At 40.6% G+C, this 17,825-nt stretch overlaps 1 protein-coding gene across 2 annotated transcripts in view; it reads right to left on the reverse strand.

Moving 5' to 3' along the window:
• The window catches only part of jupb (junction plakoglobin b), a 110,637-nt gene that overhangs the window by 41,954 nt on the left and 50,858 nt on the right, over positions 1 to 17,825 (reverse strand). The window contains exons 2-3 of one of the 2 annotated variants that reach the window (XM_034594510.1): positions 6,607 to 6,661; positions 5,904 to 6,137 (exon numbers count right to left, since the gene is read on the reverse strand). The exons of the other annotated variant lie outside the window; for it this stretch is intronic. Coding sequence (XP_034450401.1) covers positions 5,904 to 6,137; positions 6,607 to 6,622 — 250 coding nt within the window. The 5' untranslated portion in view covers positions 6,623 to 6,661. The remainder of the gene's footprint in view (positions 1 to 5,903; positions 6,138 to 6,606; positions 6,662 to 17,825) is intronic. 2 annotated transcript variants of the gene reach the window in all.

Consider the following 17,825-nt stretch of genomic DNA (forward strand, 5'->3'; position numbering starts at 1 on the left):
CCGCCCTGGGCTCAAAGACACACCACAAAAATTTGATATGTCTATACCATATCATGTAGAGTGTCATGGTTTTGTCTTCAGACTGTTTATTTCCGCCTCTTTATGAAGAGTGTTTTCAGTTTGATTATTACCTCCTTGTGTTTCATGTATATCCCTGTGTTTATGTTTGTATATGACCTGTTCCTGTGTCTCATGTTTTGCCCTCCCTGTGTTCTGTTTCCTGTTTTATTTTGTAGTTTCTGCTCCTTGTGTGTTTTCTATCTTCACTTCCTGTCTTTGTCCTGTTTCCCGCCCTTGGGATTGTCTGCACCAGTCCTCATGTGTTCCACCTGTGTTCCATTGCCCCTGCCTTCCCTGTGTTTATGAGTGTCTGTGCTTCCCCTTGTCCTTGTCGGTTCTTTAATGCCTCGTCTCTTGTGCTTGTCGTCCTCTGCATCATATCTGTCTCTTGTAAGTTCCTAGTGTTTTCCCCTGTGTGCTCTTTGTTTTTCCAGTGTAGACTTTTTGAGTTCTCTCTGTTAGACATTTTTCCATTAAAAGGACACTTTTTGTTTAAACCTCTGCCTCTGCATCTTGGGTCCACCTGCTCAACCAAACCCTGACACAGAGAGCGAAATGATCAGCAAAACCAAGCACAGGCACATTGTTGTTATCGAGAACAAAGTCATGGCTCCACATGAGAGGAACTGTAGTGAGGCCCTCTGCTGAGTTCGAATATTTGGCTCAGTGAATAATTTGAAAACATGTTCACAGCTGTTATTCCATTCCATTTCATGTCAGTTGTGTATTTTTGTGAAAGTAACATCAAGAAATTTAAGAGAAACACAACAACAATCACAAGTCATGTCTGAGTCAAACCTTCCTCCTAATGGAGCACTGAGAGGCAGCTGTGAAGATCACACCCATTCATTACATGCTTCTTCAGGTGTAATGTCCCCATCCTTCCAACGATGGGCTGTTAGAAGAGTTCAGCTTATTATTAACTAATCTATAACAAACTCCTGGTTTTTCTTTCTGCAATTTATAACAATGTGGCATTTCCCCCCCACTCAGATCAGTTTCATTGACATGCTTTGGCTTTACAGGAGTCGAATCCTCGGCCCTCAGGAGAAACTCATTGATGTGTAGAAGCCGATTAAAGAAATCGATAAGAACCTTTTTCCAACTTGATGATTCCTCAAATTGAATGAGTCAGAAATTAGCATGTTAGAGCTTCTGTTTATTATAATGGAATATATTTAAGTCCTGAGGAAACAGTGGTTTGTGTAATTGTGAGTAATACGAGACACACAGTGTCATATGAGCCGCTGTGAGAACAAGGAGAACAACCTGCATCCAACCCACTTTCATACTCATAATAATGTGCAGTCACTTGTGTCACTTGTATACATAACCTTTGAAAGGCCAATGTAACAACAGGACCTGTAGCTCCTTTAATCCTCAGACTTCATGTCAGTTTGAAGTATTATAACAAGCTTCTTGGATTCAACTTCAGTTACAGTAGGTGTGAAACAGGACAGAACTACATCATGTCTCCCTGTGGGTAGATACTAAACCCTCTTATTCCCTTTTCAGCTCACCTCACAGGTTGATTCTGATAATTCACAAGAAATTGATCCGACACACTCATCATTCATTTAGCATCAGCCAGTCAGGCTTTAGACACTCCAAAATAGATATGTACAGCATACCTATGGCAGCTGGTCAATACGGGGCACTGGGGCACCTACCGCTCCAACATCCTGGGACAAAAAACCCTGTATAAAAATGTTAAACATAATTTTATTATGTAATAATCGTTTACTCGTACGATGCTCCTGGTAGACCGTAAGCGCCTGTGAACATTCAATATAAGTTGTTTTCAAACTGTATTTGGTTAATTTCGGTTTAAGTACATATACTTCCTGGTGTGGAGTGCCGGCCAAATTGAAGTGAATGTGGGTCCCTTTAACTTTTGGCAACCACGGGACCTGAGGCTGAACTTTAATCGGTTGTTGCAGATTTTCCACAGGAAGCAGCTCTCTGCACCCCGGACACTCCCACTTTTATTCACAGCAAATAGCTTTGATTTACATTTTTTTTTTATCGATTTGTCGACCTTCGAAGCCGTCCCAGGAACATCCGCCGTCACTGAGTTACTTTTGCTGCGAGCTGACCGGCAAACATATGGCGACTTCAAGTGGAACTGGGGCCAATCTGGTATTTTCTTTACAAAAACACCCTTTTAAAAGAAAAAGAGGATAAAGGAGCTTGTTTCGGAACGACCCGATTTACAGATTCAGCAGCCGGCAAGTGATGAGGACGAACTTATAGCCGGAGCTTCTCCCACTCTTATGAGAAACAGAGGTGACTAACTGGATGTGGTGTAAGTAATGTCCGTTATTGCCTCACCTGTTTGCTGTTTCAGAGTGTCGGCACACAGGTACTGTGGACAACGACGGGGGCATGAGACCTAAAACATCTCCTTGAAAAATTAAAATGGCATGAAAGTTGCCACAGTCACTTAGACACAATGGGCCTCATTCAGAAACAGTGCATACGCACAAATCTGTGCTGAAACCATGCCTACGAACGTTTGACGCACAAATCTGGGATTTATCACCATGTTCTTACCAAACATTTTTTGCAGAGTACGAACAAATTTCGAACTTCCTCAGAAAAGTGCGTACGCACAAATGAAGGCCCAGTTTTCCTAAAAAAACACATCCCCTTTAAACTTAATGCATATAATATAAACATTTCAATTATTAAGATAAAAAAGGCTTTAATAGACAATTTAATTTACTAATGCATTGACCAAATGTATTAACCATGAAAATTACACACTTTCATCCTCATCATTTGTTGTCATAATACAAATTTTCAACTTTACCATTTAAGATAGTTAGTTTAGAATAGAGTATATAAGAATGTTCATATTGAAATGTTAGTTTGGGCTTTTGTTAAATTGTTTATTGGCCTATAATTGATCGTTCACTCCCAACAATTTCTAGTGCCATGATATTATGCATCTGTAGCTCATTTTAACTGATTAATTGGTAGCATGAAAATGCCTTATTTTTTTATTGAAAATGTATACTGAACAAAGTTCTGAAATAATTCACTTTTCCTTATTAGTTAATCCTAATTTGTCTGAAGCCAATGCCCACACACACACACACACATATTCAGTGCACTTATTTATTTGCAAGGACATCCATCAACTGTTTCAGTAATGTTTTCTATTCCTGTCGTAGTTTCCTTCACTGCATCCAGGAGAGCCAGCTGATTTTGTACAATCTCATCGGTTAGGACACAGGCATGCTGACGAGACTCCAGGAAGGAGGCCTGGGGAGTGGGAGGTCGTTTGGCGTTAGCAACTGGGAGTGAGAGGTCTTCTGCGCGTCAGCCTCTGCTCCTGCGTCATCCATGCCTATAAATGATATTGTTTAGCCCAATTAATTAACTGTTACAAGCAGCAATGCTTTGTTCTGATTTAATTGTATTTGTTAGTTACAAAAGACAAGAAATTGCAAATATCTTCTTAACAATTATGAAATAAAATACCTCTGGGTGACGGTTCTTGGTGGATGTCATCTCATCCCTCATTCCTTGAACAAATTCCACTTAATGATGACTGTCCAATAATAGCTGCAGCCTCTCATCCTGTCAGATCTGATGTTCCTTGTCCTCCTCCTGGTTCCTTATTTTTCTTCTGTTCTGCGATCGTATTTTAGCATCAACTTTGATGTCAAATCCTTTTTTTTTACTTGTGCCACTGACCGAACCTCAGGGGACACAGCATTCAGTGCCTCAGTTATTCCAGCCCAGGCTCCAAAACATCAACACTCCGGAGGACACGCTACAAAACGTGGGATTTTTCTGGCTTCCACCTCCAACACAATTATTTGAATTCCTGCTTGTCACGATGTAGAGAGCAGGTGGACCCAAAAATGCAGATGCCAGGTAGAATAACAGTGTCCTTTAATTAAGGCTAAGGTTCTTAGAAAGAATGACGAGAGGGTGAAAGACGACGAACTGACAAAGGGAGGCACAGAGACTTATATACACAGGGGAAGCAGGGTTGATTGATCACAGGTGAAAGGAGCAATAACAGGGGCAGGAAACAGGACAAAGACAGGAAGTTAAGGCAGAGACACGCAAGGAGTAGAAATTTAGTAGATTGAAACAATTGGACACAAACCTAAACAGAAGAAGACACAGAAAAAGTCGATAAACAAAGAGTCCAAAAACAAAAAAATGGAAATCCAAAAACTCTTGGTCTCAGAGTTAATGTCTAGAGTCGTGACACTTCTTTTGTGAAATTCTTCAGTTTTTTCCTTTTGGGGCCATCTCTTATATCTACAATTTCTCCGTTCAGCACATTGCTCCCTTCATGAGACACCAAACCCATGTGCTTATATGGAGAAATAGGCAGTATGCTAATAGCAGAGAGCGGACATGCACCTGTTCATTTAAAATGATTCTGATTCACAAACATAGGCATGGTGGTGAGAACAAAATTGTCTGGTGCACATGTGTCATGAAAGTTATTTAATGCGGAGAGTAAGAACATTTCTGCGCACATATTAGTGAATGAGGACCAAGAGGCTACATTTTTGTGGCAGGCTTAGCATTGTTCAGCAGCTCAATGAAGGAAACAGGATTTGCAAATTGTGTGTTGTGTTGTCTTTGTTGAGTCTGGCTTCAGTTTGTTCTCCCCCCAAACCAATACAAATAAAAAAAACATGCACACAGTGGGTTAATTCACTTGGTGCCTGCACAAATGAGCAGATGAAACACGGTGAGTGCGGCTGACATTTTGGGCCGCACAGAACATGCATGAGAACATTTACTGGCATAGGAAGACTGTGAAATGTGTTGTATGTTAACCAGACCCTTAGGGCTACAGGGATGCAAGGGAGCGTAAATGGCCTGGCCTAACAATAATCATGATATTTTTGTCACAGAAATCCCATGAAAAATCTAAAACAAACAATGCATTAGTCTCTGGCTCTAATGCATTTGCAGGAACTATTTATCCTCATCTGGTGCTCTGTAGATTTTTTGTGTGTATGTCACTCAGTGCGGCGGGGGGGGGGGGGGGAATCTAATAATTTATGGCAAGGCTTTGACATATAGACACATTACTTGTTACTAGGGTGCATTTATTGTTGTTTCTTGTCTTGTTGTGGATTTGGTTGATAATAAAGAAATTCAACACCCTGCAAGAGTTAGACTTAAACCCTTTGTATATAAAGAGAGCTTTGGGAGCTAACTAGTGCCACCTAAGATGTGGGATGCTGTTGTCAAATTATCATTAGCACCACTCTGTCAAAATAAAGTTTGAAGGGAACATGTCTGTGAAGATCTCTTCCTGTCAGGTGACTAAGAGAAAGCAGAGCATGACAGAGTAAAATGAGCATAAAACACAAAGAGTCTTCATATTTACTGTGATGGATTATCAGGCACTGTGGGAACTGATTTCATAGTGAAGACCTATAAGAGTAGTAGTAGCAGTAAAGGTTTTGCACTGCAGGAGGAAAACAAACCATGCAGAACTAGCTTTACATTACCACTGTGTTAATTACTAATATTTGTATCACACCCTTAAAGCTGCGCTACCAAGTTTTTAACAATTTGATCAAATCAATATCAGATTCATCCAAATCCATTCAGTACTTTCTAGATTAATCGTGTGTGTTGGATATACAAAGAGTTACACCACTCTTCCTGGTCTCCCTCTCTTCTCCTACACCCTCCCCCATTCACACCCATCTCTCCTCTCATCCCAACCTATCCAGGCAGATGGTTGCCAACTCTGAGTCTGGTTCTGCTAACCCGGGCACCAGTAAAGAGAAAGACAGTGGCAAGGACTGACATAAAATAATACAAACTAAAAGACTTTTGGTGGAACGTCTCACCTGAAGGGCTCTCTAGGCCACTAGCTGCTGTGTCCCCTCCTCCTCCAGCAGAGGCAGCGGTGGGGGCAGTGGTTGTGCTGGTTGTTGTACTGCCGCGATACTTCTTACTGCCACTGTACTCTGTGCTGCTCTCATCATCCCGTACTGTGGTGGCTCCTGATTGGATGCCAGAGTCTGAGGCGTAGTATGTCTGCTGCCACTCGGCCACCTTCACCATACTGTCCGCCTCACTCACTGCAGAGAACACCACAGGGCTGATGTCAAACACTGGTGATACGAGAACCACTACTACTGTCACTGCTGCAACTCACACTATGACTGATCAGAGTTTGTAGCAATGCTGCCAGTCCTACCTCTACAACTTCTACTGCTAATTGTACTGGTAGTGCTCATACTGCACATCTGCATGTACTGCTTCTACTGAGTAGTAGTACTACTGCTACAGCTAGAGCTACATCTTAATCTACAATTTCTATTTGTACTTGTAACTATTCCTACTGCGTCAGTACTAATACTCTCACAGTCTGCACTACAACTGATTATTATATTGCTTGTACTAATAATTCTGCTACTTAATTTTAATAATAAAAAGCTAAGTTAACGAAGTAGGGGGCTTATTCTGCCATTGATCTGCCATTAACATATGTGTTCATGTGTCAGAAATGTTTAAAGTAGGTAACAAATAATGCAACACAGCACTCACTTTGCATGGACATCATCTCTGTCCACTGGTACCACTTCCTTCACAGACTTTTGACCTGTAGAGAGAGAGAGGAATCCTTAACTCTGCAAACATGATTGCACTCAAGATTTAGTCTAATAATTTCTGGAGGATTAAGGCTTTGATCAGGGCCTTCAGCTGATCTGTACTCATGGAAAGTATTTTAAGCCTTTTTATTTTACTCATGTAAAGTTATTCTCATATAAGAGATCCTGTATGTCTGTACTAAGCCTCATATGGGTCCAGCAGTACTTTACGATTGAGAAGTATGGGAATTCATACTGTATATTACAGCCAACATGTCCAGTCAGTATGTTCCAGTATGTTGATGTCAGTTGCAGTGTTACTACTGCAGTAATTAAGATAATCATTCAAATGACTGATTATAATTTATTAATAATGAAGTCGTTTAGTGATCTTTGTGGTATTTTAAAGTGTTATTTTTGTCAGTAATCCCTGTACAGTTAGCAGGGTATAACATGTAAAGACCCTCATAAACTTAAAAATGTTTGATAAGAACATCCTCGCTACGGTTTCTGCATTGGGAATAATGTTTTTTTCATGACACCAAAAAGTGCCTGAGCAGCAGCTGCAAGTTGCGAATGTCAGTGATGTGAAGCACAGACAACTCGAGAGAGCACACTTATCTAAGTCCCAGGAGCCAAGGCCACATGATAGGTCAAAGCATCCCATCTTCCCTGCCAAAAGCTCTTCACAGAACTCACTGCCCTCTGGGAATTCACACTAACACTCAGAAAAAGAGGAGGTGTGTGTGTCTGTGTGTGTGTGTGAGTGTACATGTCTGTCTATAGTTATGAGGGCCAATTTTGTTTCAATATCACCATTGTGAGGACATTTTGGCTGGTCCTCACAAATTCAATCGGCTGTTTGAGGGATAAGAGTTAGTTTATGGTTAGGGTTAGAATTAGGTTTAGGTTAGGGTTAGGCATTTAGTTGTGATGGTTCAGTGTGCATGTGTGTGTGTGTGTGTGTGTTTTATATGTGTGTTAATTCATACCAGATAATACAACAAACATCCCACACAACTATCACTTAAACTTACTGAAATAACAGCTCTAACTCAGAATGTAATGTATAGGGCACCACTACACATAAAAGGTACAAACTGGACAAGTTGTCATTCTAAGGGTTCGCATATAGAGACAACAATGAGCAATATGCTAACATTTTCAACAACAACCATTGTTATTGACGATATATTCACACTAGTGCGTGCATGTGTGTGTATGTGGTTTGCCAAATGCGCAGGGTCGCACACCTGTATCAGCGAATGCAATTATGGAAGAGCAATGAGGCCTTCACTGCTCTGTGTGCAAATAAACAGGGACTTTGTGTGGGTGGAGACCTAATGATGTTTTTACTCAGTCTGAGTTTACGGATGTGTCCAATGACACTGTGTGGGTGCGTGTCAGCATGAGAGTCAGAGAGAGGGGAAGAGAGAGAGCGCCGTCAGGAGGGGCCGAGTAAATACATGAATGTGCATATGTGAAGAAAGACTTGACCCATTTAGGAGAAGAATCAGTCATTATGTGGTGATCAGTGTTGATTTTGTGGTGGTGGTGGTGGTAGGAAACAAAACAACTTAAGAAGCATAAAATACATTTGAACTGTACCGTGATGCCAGACCACTCTGCTACTCTGAGGTTCTCTCTCTCTCTGCTGTCCTTTTGTTCAGCGTTTAACTACAGTTAATAATATGCAACACTTCCGGCACAGAAGTTGCCTGATCAACACAGCTCATTAAATTACATGGAATCCTGTGATGTGTCACCTATTTTTATTGAGCATTGACTTTGGGGCCATTATCGAGCGATTAAAAGATGTGAGTGGAGAGTTGTGTATCAATAGGTGTCTGCATATATCATATTGGTAACTGTTAAAAAAATGTGCTAGTGTATAGCGATTCGTTATGTGTAAACAACTCTGACCAGTCAAGTCATCAGTTACCACTCAGATCTGCCTCCCCATTGGCTGTCTCTTGTCGCTCATGTGACATTTAATTCACTTGACCTGCATGTGTTTCAGCCTACTGACCGAAGCACCCACTGTTTTTAACTGCGGTCAAGTTGTTATTTGCTTCTCTGTGGTCGAAACAAGCCCCAACTAAAATTTGAAGAGCACTCTAGTTCTGACCTTTATTTAAAATGTATTGAAATGACCCAGAGCTAGCTTACATGCACGGTTAGCAGCTTTATTCTGTACATTTTCTCACTTTCCAAAGAGTATTGCAGCATTAAAGTCTTACCTGAAGAAAGGCAATGGAATCTTAATTCTACCCAAGCGCAGTATTCTGTGCAGTACAATTTACAAATCCAAAGAAGTTGGATTTGGCCACAGTATGGTCAATTTAACTCTGGCCCTACCATCACCTATTGTCAGATCCTGAATGTTAAAGCCACAAAGTGCTTCTGCTCTACTTTGAACTATTATTGTTTCTCCTGCTCTCCTTATCAGCCAGACATCTGCCCGCCTGCCTGCCTCTCCAGCCACACTCCGCACACCAGTAAGTCCTCACTTCAGCCAGTCCAGTCACCATCATTCACAATTTTACATTGGGACGGCTGTGGCTCAGGGGGTAGAGCAGGTCGTCCTCTAACCACAGTGGTACTGAACCCCAAATTGCCTGTGATGACTGGGCCATTCTCATAGAGACAGTGCTGCACATAATGAATGACAAAAACTGTACTGTAAAGTACGTTGAGTGGTCGTCAAGACAAGAAAAGCGCTATATGAATACAGACCATTTCCAATGCACATCACTTACACACTCTCGACACAGGGGCAATATGGGTTTCAGTTGCCCAAGGACGACCCGCTCTTCTTCCTGAGCCAAGGCTGCCCCAGAGGTGTCAGAGAGAACCAGAATGCTTCATATATCTATTTAAACTGTGAAAACTGTCTTCTCTGGAGAAGAGGCCCCAGGAAAGGTCCAGCTTTACAGCCATAATCCATTTCATTCCACACATGATATTACCCTACACTAAATCAAGAAGGTTAAGCCCAGTGTATAGTTTATATTCATGCATATTTTTGAGGGATGTTGAACCTGATTTACCTCAGGCTGTGCGTTACCTGCATTCATCAAAGGGTGTGGGGACAACTTCTTTGATCTGAAGGTTACGAAAACTAAAGAATTAATTATAGATTACACTGCAAAGATGTAAAAATCGTACAGACATATAGAAACCTTGGGACAGTGTTTGACTCACAACTCAAATTTGCTGAGAACACCGACTGTATTGTCAAGCGGGGACATCAAAGAATTAATTTGCTGAGGAAGCTAAAATCTTTTGGTGTCTGCAAGAACATTTTATGCATTTTTATCAAACTTTTATCGAGAGCCTTTTAACATTTTAATTTTTGTGCTGGTTCCATGGGTTGTCTGTGAAAGACAAAACCTGTTTAAATTCTAAATTACATTGTTACGGTATGCTCCAAGACCACTGTTCTGTTCAGGGAATTCTCTGTATCGCGCTGTATGTGCACATGCACGAAAAACAAATCATTATGGAAATTCCTTCATTCTATCTGCCATGGGGCTACTAGCTGCTGATAGTAGTCAACCTGCAGACATCTAAGTCACCCCGTATATCATGTGAATTGTCTTCTTCCTGAAACTATTGTTCTCACCTGGCTCCTGTTAAACAGAGCACTTCTCACTGACATGTTGATGCTGATGTTGATTCATTGATTGCTCCTGTTTTGTTTTGTAAGTACTGTCCAACTGCAGTGACACATTAACCCCTGTTCCTATGCCCTCTCTGTATCTGAATATTTCAAATGGACCAGGAAAAATGGCAATACAAGTGTAAATGTAGAACAGAACAGAAATCTGAATGGCTCCATTCAAATTGGCTCCATCAGAGCAGAGCACATCAGGACATGGTCTGGTTCACATTTCATTTCTGGAACTTCATGGACAACTTTCATTATAGATACACACATGTAGTATGGGGAGAGACAGAGTCATATAAACTCTAACAAGCTCCCAGCCAGAATTGAACCTGGGCAGTCACATGGTACACATCTTTACCACTAGCGACTTAGAACACATGTGACCGCACTCTTAAGAAAATCTAAATCAAGTCAGATAGTTACAAACAAGTGCTCCCTCTCCCCATTTATAGACACAGTATACTCACTTAAGATTTGTTAATGGAAAAGATACAGATGGGGCTAATACTACAAGCAAAAATGTGGGATTTTAACAGCAGAATTCATACCAAAGATTTATGTTTGATCTCATGCAACATATTAATTTCTATCATGTATGTTGTCTAAATGTGTGCACTTCATTACAAATTCATCATTATCGACTCATAAACATTCATCATGACAAAATGTTTTGACATATTTCTAAATCCTGTGAGGGACACTGACTGCCAGGCGACCACAACTATATTTAAATTGCTCCACTAGCAATGGATAACTTCTTATACTTCAAGTATCCTTAGCCTAGTCGCAGCTCTTAAAAGTAGCCTAGTTGCCTTCATCTCTCTCCGTCTGTCCGTCCCACCATCAGCCAGCACACTGGGGTGTTTTCCGTGAGGACATCGCAAATCACTTTAGACAGCATATTTACAGACAACACCAGTGCAACTTATCGAATCTCCCTATACTAAGACCCAGTCACAATATGCAGGCTCCCTTGTCCAACCAGATAAAGTCAATAAGTGCAGCAACAGTATTGCAGGTCGCCCACATATAAACACAGCCAGTTGTGGAACACACAGGTCAGAGGTACTGATAAAGTAAACTGAGAGGTTTTTTTTGTAAATCTGTAAAATGTGATTTGTGTCAAGTAAAGGTTACCTCACTGGGTTTCTAGCTTTGAAATACACAGACACACCTGCACTTCCTACAGAAGTCTGCACCTAGCAATACAAATTGAGGTGATAGTCAGTATTTATATGGTGCTGAAAAGCCTGTTGTGTTTGGTTGCTTCTTCGTGGCATGTTGTTTAACTAACGTACCGTGATGTTACCATACTGTGCAATTTCACTGGAGGTTGAAGTGAACCACCATGATGTTGTGGCAAAGACAGGGTTTGCTCAGGTTGAAGACTATCTGAACGTTATATGATACAAAGCAAATGTAGTCCTTATTTACTTTAAATGTCACACACTGTTGGTATTATAACATGTTAGTACCACAGAGGATTTGAACTCAATCTCTGTACCTTGACTACTACATCTGTCAGTATGGTACATTGGATGTGTGCTACAGCTGTCAGTTGACTAGATTGGATGCTGTTCACGTATTTTGCACTAAATTGATGTAGTTTCACTGTTAGTCCCTCTGAGGAATAGCACAGAGAAGTGGTCATGGAAGAAAAGGTAGCAAGACAGAGACACATGGCCAAACAGCACTTATTAGTCAGTACACTGCATATCTGCTTAACAACTGATATGCTCTTGTAAACAAGGAACCTAAGTCAAATAACATAATATCATTTTCCCTACTCCCCTTCATATATCTGTTAAAACTGTAAAACATGTCTTCTCTGGAGAACAGATCCCAGTAAAGGTTCAGCTTCACAGCCATAATCCATTTGATTCCACATGTGTTCACAAAACCTTCAATGTGGTGCTCCATGCACCTTCCTTCTTTTCACCAGCCAGCTCCGTAGGACAGTGGGCTGCTTGGCTTCTTGAGCAGCCTGTCAGTGAGGTGTAAATTGGTCTGTGCCTCCATATGTTTGTTGGAGTCCCTGCCTAATTAAAACTGAACAGACTCTGTAGGATGTATGAGGAGTTTAAATGTCATGGAAAGTTTTCTCACGGGATGCTGGAGCATTCCCCCATTGCTGTTTATACAGCAACACTAAGTCTATGAAGGAAAGAACTTTGAGCTGAGGAAAAGGAGAATGCAAGAAGAAGAAAGGAAGGGAGATGGACGAACGGAAACAGGCAATAGTCAGAGAACAGATGATGATGATAATGATGATGTTGATGTCGGAAGGAAGATGAATGAAACAGGTTAAGTAAGAGACAGACGGCAGGTGAAAGTGAAAAAAAACATCCTGTAAGCTATATGTGGGTCTGTATCCATTTGTGTGTGTGTGATACGCTGCATTTGTGGACAAACTAAATACTATTCAATAAAAGATGCCTTGTTGGGGCAAAAGCTGTCTTTGCAATTGGGTAAACAGATGTTTGTGTGAGTGGTTAAAGTCAGGGTTAAGTTTCGGGTTAGGGTAAAGTCAGGGATAGGATCGGTTAAGGGTATGTGTTATGTGTTATAGTAGGGTTACGCTAAGTCAAGGAAATTCATTAAAGTCTATGCAATGTCCCCTCAAAAGTGATGTGCGGCAACTAATGTGTGTGTTTGGTGTGGCTTAATCCCTCATTCTTGTTCTATTAGTGATTTGGCGATATACAAATGAAACCGAACAAATTTAAATAAACTTCAAATAAATGAGCACTTTTTTACTGAAATATATAATATATTATAATATAATTACCAGGTTACGCTGGTTCTTGCTGAGGGGTTAGTGTAGGTAGTTCCTTCTTGATGCACATACACAGGCTAAGAAAGATGATGTGATAATCTGGCCCTTAAATATTAGAAGAAAATAGGTATAAATATGAGATGATCTTAAATTTTGAATGCATAAATCTGTTTCTTTTACATAATTATACTTGGCTGTACAGGAATTTCATATTATATGTCATTGTAATATTGTTACAAATTAGAGTATTTCATTGTATAAAAGGTTATTCTTGAGCTTGGGGTAAGGCCATGTGACAAAATGATCCTAATTTCTTCTCAGCTTTCAAGCACATCTTCATCAGTAAACACAAGTTTCATCATATGAAATAAGTGTGGAAAACTGGTCAGTTGATGAGGGTACTAAAAGCCCTCAACATACTATGAACCCACTCACACAGTTTCAAATCTAAGCATCACTAACAAAATCAGTGGTGAAAACTCTCCAACAGGAAGCACATCTTCTCATTGTGGAGGAGGAAGGGGAGGGAGGTGCAGCAGTTATTTTCTTACATATAAAAATGTTCCTGTTTGAAGTAATCCTACCTGAAGAAAGTCCTCTAAGCTGTGGCTAGCCTCTCTGGTTTGGTATTGTTAGTTTAACAGTGATGGGAACCTGAGGAAGACTGCAATATCAATGGCAATTGTATTTATATAGCACATTTCATTCAAAAGAAACTCGATGTGCTTCACATTGAGAGAATACATTAGGTGAGTAGAGTGGTCGTCCTCCAACCAGACGATTCTGAGGTTCGATCCCAGTCTTCCCCATCTGCATGCTGAAGTGTCCTTATACAGATACTGAACCCCCGAATTTCCCCGCATAGAAAACGTGCTGCCCATAGCTGCACTGTATGAATGTGTGTGTGAATGGGGGAATGGCAAAAAACTGTAATTTAAAGTATTTTGAGGGGTCATCAAGACTAGAAAAGGGCTATATAAATACAAACCATTTAGCATTTTACATTAAAACTAAATAAATAAATGTATATAAAAAAGCAGATGTAAAAGTGTATACTATAGCAAATACAAAAATAGTATACAATAAAGCGAACAACAAATGCATCACACATTCATGAACTAATTAGACATACAACATAACACTCACAACTCACACAGTCTTAACTCACAATTACACAGCAGCTGAACAGGAAACATGCATCACAAATGGACAGAAAGTCAGGCAAAGGTCTGAGAGAACAGAAATGTTTTGAGTTTGATCTTGAAAGTTGACACTGTGGTGAGGGACCTCAGGTCAACAGGCAGCTTGTTCCAGAAAACAGGACCATTCTAACTGAAGGTGCCTTGGCCTGACCTGAATCTGATTCTGGGTACGGTATGACTAAGGGTCATACCTGACTTGATGCGGGTTCAAGAGTTCAGCTTTCCTCTGAGCTAAGATGGTAGCATTGCTCCCATCAGACTGGGTACTTGTGCTGTGTCATACTATGATCCACTGTAATCAGAAGCATGACAATCAAGGATGTTTCCACAGTGTTGCCATAATAACATGCTGGATTTGGAGATATGAGGCACTTTATTAATGACAAAACTAGTTAATCTGCAAGACAAGAGCATTCAAAAACAGATTTATAAACTCAGAACAAGATTTAAACACAAATTCCTCATTGAGTCTGTAAGGCCATGTTGAAATCATAAGGGTGCTTCTTAGCTATAGATCTTACTTAACAATCAAAAGTTTGAGATTTGTATTCACATTACACCTTGTCTTTGATTATGAGAAATGAATTATTTATACCTGTTATTTACCATACATTTTATATATCTATATATAGGAGTTGGGAAGTTGGATTGATAACTGAAGAACATAATATCTTTCCGAGCAGGCACTCTGACTTTCTTGGCGACAGATGGCAAGAAGAGCCAGGTTTAGATATTTGTCCAATAGAGTGGCTCCACATGAAGAATTATGGCATGTGGCCACTGTGACATGGGTAGATTATAATGCTTCTTTTTGCAACGACAGCTGAGACTTGGTGATGGAAATACAACTGTTAAATTGTCAACTTTCTGTACTGCGCATTGGCCTGGTCTCCCTGATGCATCCCATATTAACAATACATACAAGACATCAACCATCTCCAGAAAAAACGTAATTCCTTCACCCACAAATGTACAATACGGTCCACCTGCAGAGCAGCCTCCTGAAACAGCCTCCATGTTAAAGCTCAGACTTTACACACAAGACTGATTAACATACAAAATTGTACCAACAATGTTATCATTAGTTAAGGGTCTAGTGTATTTTGGATAAAGGTACGTCGTTAGCTGGAATTTAAAAGTGGAAAACTAATCTATCATCTGAGTGCAGCAATGGAACATTTTATTGAAATGGAACTTTGAATGTGAAATGATGAGAAGAGAGAAATAAAAAGTGAGGATATTAGTCGTAGTTCAGGAATAAAATCCTGATCCTCCTTGACGGCCCCAGACAGGGCTGTCAGACGGGGACTGGGTGGCAGCAGCTGGTAGTTCAGCCTTTTTCACTAAAGTTAAGCACCTGAGCTTAGGGCATCAGAGCAGCAACAGCAACTAATGGAATGAAACTGCTCTGTGTCTCTCTGCCCCTACGTTTCCATTACCTCCCATTGCAGTTTGTTTTGTGGCTATGTGACTTAGAGACAAGAATGACCCCTAATGCCCACAGCATCTGGCTGTGCCATTTCTCAGCTACGCCTCAGTCAACATTGTAATGTCCACTTTTACCAAAATCAGTTTATTCAGCATAGAAAAGCATGTACACAGAGACACAAGGCCACACAACATGTGGACTGGAGGTATGGGGGGATCAGAAACTAACCTCTGGTTAGAGGTTGAAAAAGCTCTGGTTAGAATATAAACCACACAGAGAGAATGTGAGATGTCTAATTGTAAATTGTTCCTTCTCACATTATGTGTGTGTAAATGGTCTGTATTAATATAGAGCATTTCTAGTCTTTATGACCACTCAAAGCTGCTCTACTTCCTGTGGGTCTGTCTGTCTTTTGATGGTGTATCATTGACACTATGGGGGAAATTATGGAGCAGGTTCCACGCAACATGTTTCCCAACTCTCCCACTTGGCCAGTAGATCAGAGGTTTACAGGCCTCTTCCACATTTTAACAGCTTCAGCAGCCATAAAATAAAAACAAGTCTTTCTCTCTATATAATTTAATAATTACAGTGGCCTGTATTGCTGTCTACACATTTGGCACAAATGGGAACAATAAATTAGTTGCACCTTTTCAGGCACTCTGTGTTTTGGAAGTATCTAACAGCACTATTATCTGATGCCATTCACTGCCCATGATGTCGTCCGCAGATCCAGGGCCGCGGCTGTGGCCACATCATGGATTAGGATCTGTGGATCACGTATCAGAGATCGTAATGGTGGATCCAGTATGGCGGATTCTGCATCGTGCTGGCTGATCGTGATAATAAAGGCAGATCCTTTATCGTGTTGGCATCAGATACTGGTGGTGGACCACGACCGAGGTGGCAGCTGATGATGGATCCTAATGGCGGCAGTGGACAATGACTGTGGACTATAGTGGCATCCGATCTTGATGGTGGATCATGATCTTGCTGGCTGCTGACCATAGACTATGATTACAGCAGGACTGCTCGATACATAGTATTTCTCCTCAGACACTTGACCATTAATGACATTAATCCACCAATTCATTGACCTTCAGTTATACTTCAAAATGTTTACCCTTATCAATGCTGCTAAAACCTTTATCTTGATGATGTTCTCCTTTACACGTGGCATCTATTGCACTTCTGTCCGTCCTGGGAGAGGGATCCCTCACATGTGGCTCTCTGAGGTTTCTACCTTCTTTTTACCCTGTTAAAAGGGTTTTTAGTAGTTTTTCCTTACTCTTGTTGAGGGTTAAGGGCAGAGGATGTCACACCTTGTTAAAGCCCTATGAGACAAATTGTGATTTGTGAATATGGGCTATACAAATAAAATTTGATTGATTGATTGATTGATTGATGATGTCACGTTGCTTGTTGACACTGCTGCCCATGTTGTTTTAATAGAACTCAACAATATTGAACATCAGGACTTTAGTCTCAACACAAGAGACAACTGCCTTTAAAAAGGTGTTCGCCCAATGCAGTTACTGAGCATCCATCTTTTCACAAAGAAGAACATTCTCAAAGAGGAGTGAACTTCTAAAGGATGGATGTGGGATTTGGAATCAGATTTCCATAGTATGTATGTTGAAGGTCTTTCACTGGACTGGACAAACAGTGACTGGTCTATCAAATTGTCCTGCATGTACATTTTCTGGGCCATTGGTTGTGTAAATAATTTTAAAAACTTGATTAAATAAGTAAATTTAGAGGGAAAATAAATTAGGATAAAGTCACATATTAACAAGAATAAAAACGTTTTTGTTGAGGAACCACATCATTTCACCTTTAGAGGTTGTATCAACCACATCACATCGCAGATGCCATTGTTTGCTAGGCCCCTCCCAAAGCTGTGTAATACATGCCCACACTGGATCCGGCTCTGCTGCAGGTGTCTTCCTGTTAAAAGTGAGTTTTTTCTCTCCCCAGTCACCAAGTACCTACTCAATGTGGGAGCTGTTGTGTTCTATTACAGCTTCATTTATTCATTCATTCATTCATTCCTACCATAGTATCCAATTCATTTTTGGAATTGTCAACTACAAAATGC

Source organism: Hippoglossus hippoglossus, chromosome 8 (genome assembly GCF_009819705.1).
Source record: "Hippoglossus hippoglossus isolate fHipHip1 chromosome 8, fHipHip1.pri, whole genome shotgun sequence".
NCBI lineage: Eukaryota > Metazoa > Chordata > Actinopteri > Pleuronectiformes > Pleuronectidae > Hippoglossus > Hippoglossus hippoglossus.